The sequence below is a fragment of the Daphnia pulicaria genome, chromosome 7 (genome assembly GCF_021234035.1).
Source record: "Daphnia pulicaria isolate SC F1-1A chromosome 7, SC_F0-13Bv2, whole genome shotgun sequence".
Classification (NCBI taxonomy): domain Eukaryota; kingdom Metazoa; phylum Arthropoda; class Branchiopoda; order Diplostraca; family Daphniidae; genus Daphnia; species Daphnia pulicaria.
The window spans coordinates 2242093-2254872 of record NC_060919.1 but is presented as its reverse complement, the minus strand read 5'-3'; the positions used below and the strand labels follow the sequence as shown (position 1 = coordinate 2254872).

Below are 12780 nucleotides of genomic sequence, written 5' to 3'. Positions count from 1 at the left end.
CGTCCCGTTCTCACCCAACCTCTACACCGCTGCATGACACGTTTTACGTAATGATCTCCGTGACCTTCGAGCGTCGAGGCCATGCAAACTGGCCTTTCCTTTTGCAGGTTGACGTTTGAGTTTGAGTCATATATATATTCACCAATATATCATAAATTTGAGCAATATTCAGACTACAAAAAGACAGTTTTAACTCTGCAGTATGGTAATGATAATGAAAGGGTATAATGACAATAAATGCAGTAAAATTGTGTTACCTCTTGAGATGAAATAAAACTTGTCGAGTTGGCTTGGGTTGAGTGTCCTGTTTTTTAATATTTGCGTACATGGTGATGTAACAATGAACAACATGTGATGCATTCTACATTTATTGGTCCTTACTAACCTGTTAATTAACAAATAAAAAATGATGTAAAAGTTAAGAGAAACAGAAAATAGAAATAATTACGATATACACATTTTTTGAAGCAGCGGATGTGAATAGAATCAAATTGATTCTGTCAGTTATTGGGCATTTGAGGTAATAGTTGCAATTATGAGCCATCAATTTCCTCATTAACATCCAAGATCCAACACAAAAACTTGCTGGTTTCTCAAAAATGTGTTGATGCACTTTTGCCCCAATCCCAACCCAACAGAATTCAATCTTAAATAATAAAATGGCAGTTTGTTTGTTTCCTCTCTACTTAACATAGTCTAAGTAACAAACATAAGTTTCATACGACATTCATAAGAAGAGCAAAGCAGTCTTAAGTTTCTTTTCTTAACAACCTAAAAAGGGAAATATCGCTAAAAGTGGCAGCCAGCAGCCATGACTGAAAGGAAATCCCATCCCCTTAGTTTTAAAAAGAAAATATTGGGAATATGCCGCCATCTAGCGGAAGATAAGTACTAGGCAGCAGACGTCCTACTAATTGACGCCTGCGAGTTCGCATCCGGATTCCGGAACGAGTCGCTCCACATGTTCATCAGTTTTATAACCTCGACTCTTCTTCCCTAGCATAAACTTTAATAAAACATAATTTTTTTTTTAATAACTACCGCAGTGTTTTTGTTTACTTGAATGGGAACTAATGTTCTATTTTATTTGAGCAAGACATTTTCATCACAAGAAATTTGTTTTTTAAATAATTAGCCACATGGAAAATTTGGAATACGACAAATTTTAGTTTTCGCAACATTTAATCTATTAAAAGCAATTGAAAGTGAATAATGACTAAGGCGACCAACTAGAACCGTAACTAGAACGTAAATTTCCTGAACTTTCAATGCATCCATGCCATGGGTTGTTCGGATGCTGAGTGGCCAAGGCGATGCGCTGTGTCGCCATCACGGACAAATCAGGATAGTTCTTTGTAAAATCCAGCCATTCCGACTGGAAGCAGAGCTCGCAGCAATTGTCCACCAAAATCTTCATGGCACCTTCAAATACTTTGGCAATCGAATGGAAATGAGACCAGACCAGCATATTGATGACGTTTTCGGTTTCCAGCTGCTCCAGCAAGTCGTCGGCGCACACTTCCTTGAGGGTCTCGATTCCGTATTTGTCCGCAGCGACGAAAAGCAGCGTGACGTTCTCTTCTTCCAATTTGGGTTTGCTCCCGGTGTACATGTAAACGAGCAGCTGTTTGAAAACGTCGACTTCAATGTCGGTGATCATCACTTGCCGCGTGAGGGACTCCATGAAAGTTGACTGGAACATGGCGGCGAAAACTGGGCTGCCGGCCGAAAGAATCGCAACGTGAGCGCCCACGGATTGGCCGCCAATGAAGTTGAACTGGACGTCGCACAGGGTTTGATTTCGGAACATGTCGGCCAGTTTCCCCATGGTGCTGATCATTTTATTTTCGCTCGCCGCTCCGAAATCCACCCACAGAGTGATGTCTTCCGGCGATCGGCTGAACCGCAATTTCTTGATCCACTTGTCAGTCTCTTCCGTTTTCCCCAAGTGTGTTTCGTCTTTGTAATTTTCCTCGATGTGGATCCAAACGGCAACCGGAAGCCCGGATTTCGGCAGCTTTCGGCAGATCCAACCGCCACGTCCGCCAGGACAGACTGTTGTTTCAGTCAACGGTTGCTGATGCTGTTGTGGACGAGTGGTTGAGTTGGTTACGGTCGTCTCACAGTCACTGAATTCTTTGCTGCTGCTGCTTACCTCGACAGTGATGGTAATAAGATAAGGCGTGTCTCTCAATTTGTCCAGCACAATTTCGAGGTGGTAAGTGAAGATCAAACCTCGTCCTCGTCCAGTCTTGTACATTTTTATCACCTCCTTGCAGACGCCTTCCTGGTGATCTGTTTTCAAAGTTCCAGTGAATGCGAAACAGACCATGCCTCACTTCCTTAATCGAGAAAGGCATGTGATTGATACTGAATGTGCTGGACTCGGTTATGTTGCACCTAATGTTTGGGAAGGAAAACAATTCATGTAGGACATATGTAGAATTCCAACAGTTGAGAGGTCACACAAAATGTGTAAAACATTCCAATAATTCCAATATTTAACACCATTTGTTTAACATGAAACTTACAAAATGCAGCCCATAAACCAAATATCCACTTCATAACTGTGGCCTTTTTTGGTGGTGTAGTACTCGGGAGCCTCGGTGGTGTAGTACTCGGGAGCCTCGGTGGTGTAGTACTCGGGAGCCTCGGTGGTGTAGTACTCGGGAGCCTCGGTGGTGTAGTACTCGAGCGTCGGTGGTGGACGGAACTAGACAATCATCGATTTGAAAATTAGTTTTTAAATATAACTGGTCATATACAATTTAAAAAATAGAATTGATTCACGGCTCAATTTAAAGTTGAATACTTACACAATGATTGGGAACTGCTATTACGACGAAGAAAGCAGTTGTTGCCGTGTCGGAGATGCTCACTCGACTGATATCTTTCAGTCTTTTCTCTCTCCTTTTATACGATTTTTTCTCACCCTCACCCCCTAAGCCTCGCGGCTATTGTACCTGCTTGATAATGAGCACCACGTGTCGTTCTCACCCAACCTCTTTCATCATTGCATGACACGTTTTACGTAATGATCTCCATGACCTTCAATTGAAGGAAAACTGGCCTTTCCTTCTGCAGTTTGACGTTGTTGGGGATGGGTCTGCAACAACCAATATCAAAATGAATACATCAAAATAAATACATCAAAATGAATACATCAAAATGAATACCAAATATGGTTACGGCTTAAAACTCACTTTATACCAATTGACTTATGAATGACATCTGCTGAGTCATTTGACTCGTTTCTTCGGTGAATGAATAAATTTTCCATTTCGAACCGTTTGAAGGATAGTCGGCTATTTTTTTAAATATTTCTCTGCAACCTTAGCTAAATTTCAAACACATGATTAATCTATATTCTTTGCATGATGTGCACACAGTTGAGCCTTGTTAGAAACCTCTTTTCTAGGCCAATAAGTTCTCAAAAGTTGTAAAAATGCTAACACTGGACTAAATGGACAACTACGTCACTGGTTACCATCACACTTTCGTACAAAAGATTCTGTTAATTTCTCATTTGAATAAAATGTGATTAACTTACAGTGCGTCGTATTATCGATTGGCAACAAGAACCACCGAAAGAAAAGATTTCGTCAAGATCACTATTCACGGATGCCATACTAGCTGACCGTGCTGATAAAAAGCAAATCTGCACGAAGCAGCCAACCGTGGAAGAATAAACGTTTAATCGGATTTCTAATAATCTAATAATTCAGAGTCAGGCCAATACCTTGCTTAAGTGTCCAGTATCATGCTGTACGTGTTGTTATTGCGAGAATCGTGAACACACGTGGATTTCGGCGGTGACGCCAGAAATGCTGGAACGCACATAATTGAAGTAAAAAAGAAATCGTCTTTATTATCGATGAAGCTTCAAACATTAAACATTACACAAATAAACGACAAATGTCTGACCATTTAAAGTTATACAAAACTCTTCGGCTGGCGTATTTCTTTTAAAACAGCTACTACACATAACGTCGAGCCACCAGGAATCCAAGCTCCGGATAGTTCTTCATCAGGTTCTGCCATTCATTCGACTGACAAATGATTTTGAAATTTCTGGCCACAAAGTCAAGAGCCGCTTCTTCGATTTTCTCCACCGAATGAAGATGATTTGCCCAGACCAATAAGTCAACGGCATTACTCGTCCGGATGCTTCTCAGCAGATAACGGACGCACTTCTCATTCAGGTCCTCGATAGCGTATTTGTTTGAAACTACGAACAGAGGTTGAGCCATGGCGTCCGTCAAAGGAGCCAAAGTCTGGCCGGAGTAAATGTAATGTAGCATCTCCTTGAAAATCTGTGGCCGGATGTCTTGGACGAATAAGACTTTGCCCGTCATGGACTCTTGAAGGTTGTGGTAAAACATGGCAGAGAAAACGGGACTTGTGGCAGCCAAGATGGAAATATGGCCACTGATTTCGTCTTGGTACAAGAATTTGACATGGCAGTTTGTTTGCTCGACAAACACTTTCTCCAGTTGCTGCGCAATCAGCTTGCCACGACAGAACTCCTTGGACTATAGATATAAATTAATACATTGTAATATTCAAACAGAATTGAAGCAAACACTATTTACACTGAAATTACAATATTGTGTTTTACCTTGGGAACGGGCGTCTGTCAGCTGTTTTGCAAACTGCAACCAAAAGTGGAAGGTTATTGGGTTAGCCAAGTGTTCTGATACCAAATTTTCTTGAAGTCCATAACTCGTCTGATCCAACAGCTTTTTCCAAATTTATTCTTCTGTTTTCACCCAAACAGAGCAAGGCAGATTATGGTCACAATTAAAGATGACATCTTTTCCTCCACACAAACTAATAGTGTTGGTAGAGCACTTGAATCACACAGTAAGAAATTTCGTGACACGCTAGACAGACACACAGACAGCAGACGATCCTCCCCAGTTCCCCGTCCAATACATGACTAGGCACGAATTCGAGTGCCACCTGGTGGGCGAAAACCAACCCCTCGACTGATTTTCACAATTGAGATTTGGTTGGCTGCCGCCCGGAAGTCGGACGCGTGGTGGACATGGCTGTACCGATGGCTGTAGAAGATGAAATGAGCAAACAAGTCAGCTACTTCTGCCGACGCACGAAAAAAAAACAAGTGAAAATCGATTATTCATTTGTTTTTACTTAAGCAATGGCGGGAAATGGGATCACATTGAAACCACAGATAAAAAGACAACTGTCAAAATTACCTACTGTGAATCTGCGCTTTTTTTTAAATAATAAAAATTTCGATTATGATATTAAAAATTTACCGTACACATCTGGAGGTTTTTTTTATAATCAGCAGAGTGTGTCAGACTGAGGTTTGTATTAAGATCTAGCTAAAGGCTAGACAACTTTCTTGACGGAAGACCGACAGGTTTAAATGTTTTTTAATATAGTTACAAAGGGACTGCATATCGCAAAAAGGAATCGTGCAAAACTTTAGACATATTTATATCATAAGTACATACAAACATACTTGATCTCACTATATTATGCATAGAAAGAAACTGAATGCTTTGAAATGTGTGACTGTGCAAATTTGCGAGGGAATTAACATTGTAATAACGGCATCTATTTCTGGTTATTTCTGAATTTTCGTACGGTGTCTATAGCTTGTCACTTGCATTTGATTAACAAAAAACAATATTTCTTCATTATTATTATTATTCTTTTAGATGATCTTGTTCATTTCAGTTTTTCCCTTAAAACAAATTCAATCGGGAGACTTAATTAAATTCTCAGAGACGGAAATAATTCTTCAAATCCCTGTATCCTTTCATTGATCTAATTTCCAGGGTTTTCTCCAATAAGGAAACTGGATTGAGCGGGTAATGATGGGCCGTTCAATAAATCTTCCTGGCGAGAGTCTAATGCGATCGCAGTAGTGTCGGACATCAAATAATCTGTACAGTATCCGCCTTGCGTGATGAGCGGAGAATTTTCGTTGAGTGTGTGATCCCCCTTGATGAATAAAACAAAAACTCATAATAATTATTCATTGGCCATCAATTGAAAAAGAAATTTGCAAAACTCACTGAACCAATTGCTTCTTCTCCGTTGGAAAAGATCAAGACGTGCTCCAAATTGCTGTCACAGTCTGATATCCGCTTGGTTGCGTCACCGCGCTGCGTTCTTTCGAGTACAGTGGCACTTCGAGCTGCTTGGTAGAGTATCCGACTGAGGCAGAAATAGACGACGTCAGTGATGGCACGCACCGTGTAGTCGGTGACGAACGTTTGCCCACGCGCTGCGCTGCCAACTCCGCCGTCGGGCGAGACGGCCATCCGCACCGATTGAACGCTGCGTGAAAGTTGAGTAGAAGACGCCGACTCTGTTGCCGTTGGCATGAAATGAAGATTGAAGTAATGGAGGCGAAAATAGAATGATGGTAAATAAGTTCTATCTACTGACCCATTGCCGACGAGTAGGACGTTAGGGCCTGTGAACCGTAATGACTGAATGGCCCACTCTCAAAAACTAAATTTTCTTTCCCAACTGTCACTTCCACACGTCCTTCAAGGATCAGCACGAAATAGTCGGCTGGTTTTCCCTGAATAAATGAATACAAATTAAAATTTAAAAAATAAATAAAAAACGAATAAAAGATTTTCTCCCAATCATTTACCTGTTGAAAGATGAGCGTCTCTGCCGGGTGAAACTCTGATTTTTCTTTGTTAACGCGGATAAAGCGAATGATTTGACTCTGTTGCATCAATCGCCGGAGAACGTTGTTTGAGATCAATTCGGTCTTGAAGAGATCAATTGATGAACTAAGAAATTGAAACGCTGCTAGAGCCAATTGCGGGGAGATCTTGTGAGCAGTTTGCTCGTGGTACTGCAGGGCGAAGCCACTGAAATCCTGGAATAGTCTTCCTTTCTCTCGTCGACGTTTGCTGCGGTTGTCCACTGAAAATTGACAGCAACAATGAACGATAATTATCAAAAATACTATAGATAAGAGGGTAATCGATAAAAAGTCTTACTCCACACGTCCGTTTCGTCGACGATTTCAGCTATAAATATAGACGGAATCAATTATTAGAGTTCTCGTACAAAATATTCAACTTAGAGAACTTGATACCTTGAATTAACTCTTCGATAATGTCTTCAAGCGTGACCAAACCAACAGTTTCGTAGAACGGATCTCCATCTCCTTGGCAGTTGACTCGTTGAACAAATGCCATGTGGCCTTTATGGCCTTCTTTGAATTCTTTAAACATTATGTCCTAAATGTAAATAAAACTGTTAGTTTTTGAGAGATATAACACATTTCCGTTCATACGAGTGTGGTATCTTCGAAGATGAAATTGCACTGATTCTTGTAAAATCTGCACAGCGTTTTCAATGGAATGGCATCCTGCGGATCTACCAGAGCGAGCTCTTTGATAAAAAGTAATCCGATAATGTTATTCCGTTCTCCGTCGTAGATGGGTACACGCGAAAATCCTGTTAAGGCGTATAAAGAATAACTTAATCTTTTATCTCTTTGGCTTTAAATATTTGTAAGGATACCTTGCTTCATAATCTCAGAGACGGTCTCGAAATAGAGTAGCGAATCATAACTGAGCATAAAAACGTCTTCCAGCCGAGTCATAATGTCGCCCACCGTTTTCCGTCGAAGTTCCAACGCACCAGCGATAATATTGACTTCTTCCTTCTCGAGATCGTGATATTCTTTCGTAACCTGAAAAAAGAAAAGTGTAGTAATGAAATCAACGACGCCATTCACGTACTAGCTCTGCCAAAACCGTCTGCAAAATATCCGTAGTACTGAACAAACAGCGCCAAGTAATTTGATAACAAGTTGGCGGAAAAAACTTGGACAAGTATTTTCTAATCAAAAGTTTGAAATTCCGCACAGCACCACCACCACCATTAATATCAATAGACTACTACTACACTACGTATAGGGTTGCGGAGTAGACACAAAAAACATCAGCAATGCGGATGTTTCCGCATCAGCGAAAAAAACAACAAAAATGTTTGCACTGCAACACGAGAGATGTCAAATAAATGGAATAAATTACCTTGATCAATTCTTTTAACCTTTCTCGGTTGTAATAAGCGCCGAGTTCTTCGCCCAGTATCCGATCCAGTATCAAAGAGATGGGATACGACATCGGGAAGGTGATGAGCATAAAGAACTTTGTAATCCAAACTGTGTGGGCTCCAATGGCAAGTCCGTGACGTGAACAAATGGCCTACATGTTCCCGAAAAATATCCGAGCGATGATGAAATCAGACAGGTACGTAAGTTGCATAAGAATACCTGCGGAATAATTTCACCAAAGATGACGATGCCTACAGTCGATCCGATAATGGCGACGATTCCCGACGTCAAATCGTCCAGCAAAATGGTCAACGAATTGTTGACCAAGACGTTGCCAAGGAGCAAAGTGCACAAGAGATAATTGCCGTGATTGCGTACGGGACTGATGGTTTTGGCGTATTGTTTCTCTTTATCGGTGCCCGTGTTTTCGTAGATTTTCAGCTCGGTCCGATCGAGGGCCATGAGACCTAGAATTAATTAGAAGAAGAAAACAGGGTTTGGCAGGCGTTTGGCCGGATTAAAGTCGATGGCTGAGCAAATGGGTTTGATTGAGGCATAAATTTGGACTTGTTAGATATAATGGCTACCCAGATTGAGACCGGAGAAGAGACCCGAAAATGCCATTAGAAAGACGATGATGATGACTTGAATCCAAAGGGGAAGCGCCCGCTGATAGGTCCGCACTTTGAGTCCCGGCTCGCTGCCTTGATGAGTCCAGTGACTGTGGCCGTTGGCACGCTCCAAAGAGCAGATGTAGAAGGCAGGTGCCGGTGTCTCTTGTCTGATTTTTTCAGACAAGAGATCAATTTCTAAACAAAATTCTCTATTTGAAATCAAATCAAAAAAATAAATAAAATAATGGACGTACCTGGCAGGCCGCCGATGAAGAGCGGATTGCGGGTTTTGGCCTCCTTGACGTGTCCGTTGCTGGAGAATCCGTACTGCTCGTCGTGGTGGTCCACCTTGAGCCTGAGGGCGTTCTCGACGTAGTTGGCCTTGACCGAGTGCCAACGGTTGTCGCACAGCTGGTACGGAGACGGGAAGCTCTGGGCCTCTGGCTAACGAAAAAAGTTCGATTTTCAACCATGTCCGCGGCGAAAACAATCTAGAAAATTTTAAAAATTCATTTTAAAATTTTAGTTTTTAATTGAATTAAAAATTTTAATTCTGATTTCTTCTTCTTTTTTCGTGAATTCTGGTTTCTATTTAATTATTCTGCTGCCACGTACATATGGCATACATATGTATCTGCACTATATCAGTTTTTGTTTTCCAGAAATTTGCAAACGCATTTCATCTTTGAAAAATCGTCCGATCGAAAGCTATTCCACTTTTAGCTGGTTATACCCTCACCCACATTTACGGCATGTTTAGCTTCTGGATCGTTCAAATTGGATGTGCGACCATGGCATAATAGTTATGACACCCTGTTTGATTCCTACTCCTGGCAACCTTTCAAATCCCTCCACATTTACGTTCATCCCAATATCTCGTACGGTTTCCCATATCTGTCTGTGGGTATAATGTAAACATGCATGTCTAACGCTTACTCAACAATAATGCACTGTAACATTTAAAAAAAAACTTGATATATCACCGTAAGACGTGGGACAATCCTGTACGCCGTTGTACTCTAGTGTTGACTACTGCTAATAGTCCGGTATGAGAGATGGCGAACTCTGAATGGAAACCTTTTCATACGGTAACAGTGGCTTCGGCTGAGCCAACTCATTGAAGCTTTAGTCGGAAATGCGACTCTAGGCGCTCCCTCCCTAACAAGACGAAAAGCAGAATCAAACCAAAAAGGAACAAATAAATTCACGACAATTTTAAATAATCACAAAATGTGAGAAATGATCTTTTACCGATCGATGGAACAATTGTCCAGAAGACTGGCTTCCGATTTCGAAATGGTGAACAACGGTCTCATATTGTGAGAGGCTAACAAATTCAGCTGCGGACTTACGGTTTTCTTTGCTGGATCCCCAATTGGCGGGAGTCAATAAGCGAGTTGGTACTTGACGAGACCTGTGAGCTGTTGCGCCTTCAGATGAAAGAATGATTCGATCCACGAATTAAATTGGGCAGCACTTCATTGAACATTTCCTAAGTAGCAACAAAATTAAATGAGAATTAAGATTTAATATAAAGTTCCGATGGTTAGCATTTGTACCCATCGAGTCATTTTGCGCTGCATCAAATCGTTCCAATTCAAACTGCCGAGAACGAAATCAAGTTTCTCCCCCGCCTGAAAAGAGGCGTGGTGCAGAGAAACAAGGGAGAGCTGAAGTTGATTGTTGCACAAAATCTTGCCCTCCGCCATGATGTGCTGCGTCTCGTTCCGTCTGACCACGGCCCTTTTCTCGAAGTCCTTGATGAGCCAAGAGGACTTGGCTGAAACTCCCTCGGTCGAGCACACGCAAGAATTCAAAATCATCCGGTTTTAACCCAAACAAATCAACAGGAGTCGAGTTAGTTGACGAAGTGGCGCTGTTGAAGCGCCGATAAATGTTCCACGAGCGCCCTGTATCCTTCATAAATAAAAAATCAATGATTAGTGATGCAATGATATTTCTTTTCGATTGTGAAACAGATATTTCAAGGCTGGTCAAGAAGGAAAGGGAGTGCTTCTATTATTGGTTATGTAATCCAATCGAACTTTATTCACTTCTTGTCTTATGGCCTTTATGGGTTTTCAGTTATTCCCAGATGTTTATAAGATTAGAAAATGGCCAAACAAGAAAAGGTGGGTATCGTGTGCACTGCACACCAAAAGTCGAATCATTTTAACATTCAAAAAGAAATAATGAGAGACTTACTACGTACAAGGCTATGTTTCTTGCTGGCTGTTTCCGTAATCTGAGCCAAAATGACAAGAGCCATCAATTTGGTTCCATAGTGAGGGAAGTGTTTGTTCTCCACCGCCCAAACTGGCCATCGTCGAGTAGCATGAGACAGTTCAGAAACCAAAAAATAAGCCAAAATTTGACACACAACAGGAAACGAGACAATATGGCCGACGACGACTAACCTGAACCATGCCTGAACCTGGCCTGAACTATGAACACGATATGACGTGATTTTCTGCATCTTGTAGACTCTTGGTTTGCGTGCAGGATTAAGTTGATGTTCTTTACAAGTTCTTAAACTGAAATGTCTGGATAAAATCACAGATAAAATGCCAGTCGTAAAGAAAGACGTTGTGTTGCCGCAAGGTTGCAGGCTTGCAGCATAACAGAAAGTCATGAATTTGTTGACTCAACGATCACACAAGCGTCCTTCCCCGTCCCATACTTGGCTAGGCACGAATTCGAGTGCCATCTGGTGGTCGAAATTACCTACCCCTCGACTGATTTTCAAAATTAGTTTATTTGACTCGATCATGACCAGGGAAAGATAAAATTGCAAAGGAAAAAATAGTTAGAGAGAGAGATATAGAAAACATAAATAACGGAATTAAATTATACATGTGCTAAAGATTCACGGCATAGCAAAAATAAAATTGCCCTTTTCACAATTGCAAAGGGAAAAAAGTTAAAGACTAGAAATACAAATTAAGATAAATTACGGAATAAAATTACACAGATCATAAAATTTCACTTGAGTGCAATATTAAAATACATGCACAAAAGACAAATAAAACCAACGGGTCCTTTACTCCTTTTTCATGATAAAACTCATAAAAGGCCCGGCACTGAATTCGACTCACTCGAACCTTCTACAAAAATGCGCATGAATACTAGAAATAAAAATTCAATCAAAAAAGATCAAATACCTCTTGATGGACTCCTACCGAAACGCTTCTCCAGATAAAGACACTGGGTACCGCAAGTTTGACGCCGGTTGGCCACGAGGGGTAATAACAAGTTGAGTTGAGAAATTTCCCATACACCGAGGTGAGAATGATACTTAAAGGTAAATTTTTTTCCCAGATTCTACTTTTAGCAAAAGGCGGGACACCGAACTACCTCTTTCGTCCAACATACCAAATTCCTTAGAATCTCCAATACAAATGTCGAGCTCTATGATTTTCTTTGACGAATTATGCGCCTCAATACTAACACTTTGAACATAGAATTTGGCAACTCTCGCCTCATTGAAATGAACATTTTTTTTCCCTACTATCACAAACGAATCACGAGGAGGACCAGCACCAGCTGAATGGACTTGAGCAACGCCATTTGAAAGTTTGTGGACATCAGGAGTGGGATTTTCGCTCTGAAAGAATTCGTTTTCGTTGATGTTCCGTTTGTCACATTTTTTAACGGGAGCGGTGAGAGGATCCATCTTCTGGCGTTTCAGGGTAGCTTCAATCTTCAATTGTTCCAGTTCTTTTTCTTTCTTTTGGAGGTCTATCACGAAACCTTGGAGCACACGGCCAGCTTTTGATATGGCTTTTTCCAACTCGACAACCTTTTTCGTCTTGTCGTTGAGGGATCCTTCCAGTTCACCTATTCGCTTTTGTTTCTCGTCCAAAGTAACCTGAATTTCAACAAGAATTTAAATCTTTAATGTTCAGCTTATATTGTTTCTCTAACGGAGTTACCTGCGACTGACTAATCAGTTTTTCACGGGCAATGGCTTCGTAGACGAGCTGATCCACTTTTTGTTGCAATTTAATCATCTCCTTCCTGTCATCGACAGCCTCCAATTTGATTTCCTTCTTCACGACTTGTCTATACAACACAGAAAAAACCAACAAGCATACAAAATAA

General features: G+C 41.0%; 3 protein-coding genes and 2 long non-coding RNA genes across 6 annotated transcripts in view; 1 reads left to right on the top strand and 4 right to left on the bottom strand.

Annotated features, from left to right (window-relative positions):
* The window catches only part of LOC124349621 (LIM homeobox transcription factor 1-alpha-like), a 947038-nt gene that overhangs the window by 590917 nt on the left and 343341 nt on the right, over positions 1-12780 (top strand). The window lies entirely within an intron of this gene.
* Positions 27-764, bottom strand: LOC124350432. Its single transcript, XR_006920949.1, has 3 exons — positions 449-764; positions 258-385; positions 27-173 (listed from the first exon to the last, which is right to left on the bottom strand). It is a non-coding gene; the product is annotated as an uncharacterized LOC124350432 (long non-coding RNA).
* Positions 3849-5058, bottom strand: LOC124350417. Its single transcript, XR_006920925.1, has 2 exons — positions 4619-5058; positions 3849-4532 (listed from the first exon to the last, which is right to left on the bottom strand). It is a non-coding gene; the product is annotated as an uncharacterized LOC124350417 (long non-coding RNA).
* Positions 5326-11105, bottom strand: LOC124348473 (unextended protein-like). Its single transcript, XM_046798698.1, has 16 exons — positions 11097-11105; positions 10416-10596; positions 10032-10109; positions 9663-9756; positions 8934-9170; positions 8653-8846; positions 8285-8532; positions 8043-8216; positions 7528-7699; positions 7298-7461; positions 7097-7241; positions 6999-7028; positions 6641-6921; positions 6427-6565; positions 6051-6346; positions 5326-5976 (listed from the first exon to the last, which is right to left on the bottom strand). Exons 1-16 carry the CDS (start codon positions 11103-11105, stop codon positions 5800-5802), a joined length of 2619 nt encoding a protein of 872 aa, XP_046654654.1. The 3' UTR covers positions 5326-5799.
* Positions 11416-12723, bottom strand: LOC124349992. 2 transcript variants are annotated; one of them, XM_046800956.1, is made up of 3 exons: positions 12612-12723; positions 11841-12547; positions 11416-11783 (listed from the first exon to the last, which is right to left on the bottom strand). In XM_046800956.1, exons 1-2 carry the CDS (start codon positions 12687-12689, stop codon positions 11975-11977), a joined length of 651 nt encoding a protein of 216 aa, XP_046656912.1. In that variant the 5' UTR covers positions 12690-12723; the 3' UTR covers positions 11416-11783; positions 11841-11974. The 2 variants fall into 2 exon arrangements, with proteins under 2 accessions (XP_046656912.1, XP_046656913.1); XM_046800957.1 differs by having other exon boundaries at positions 11416-11780.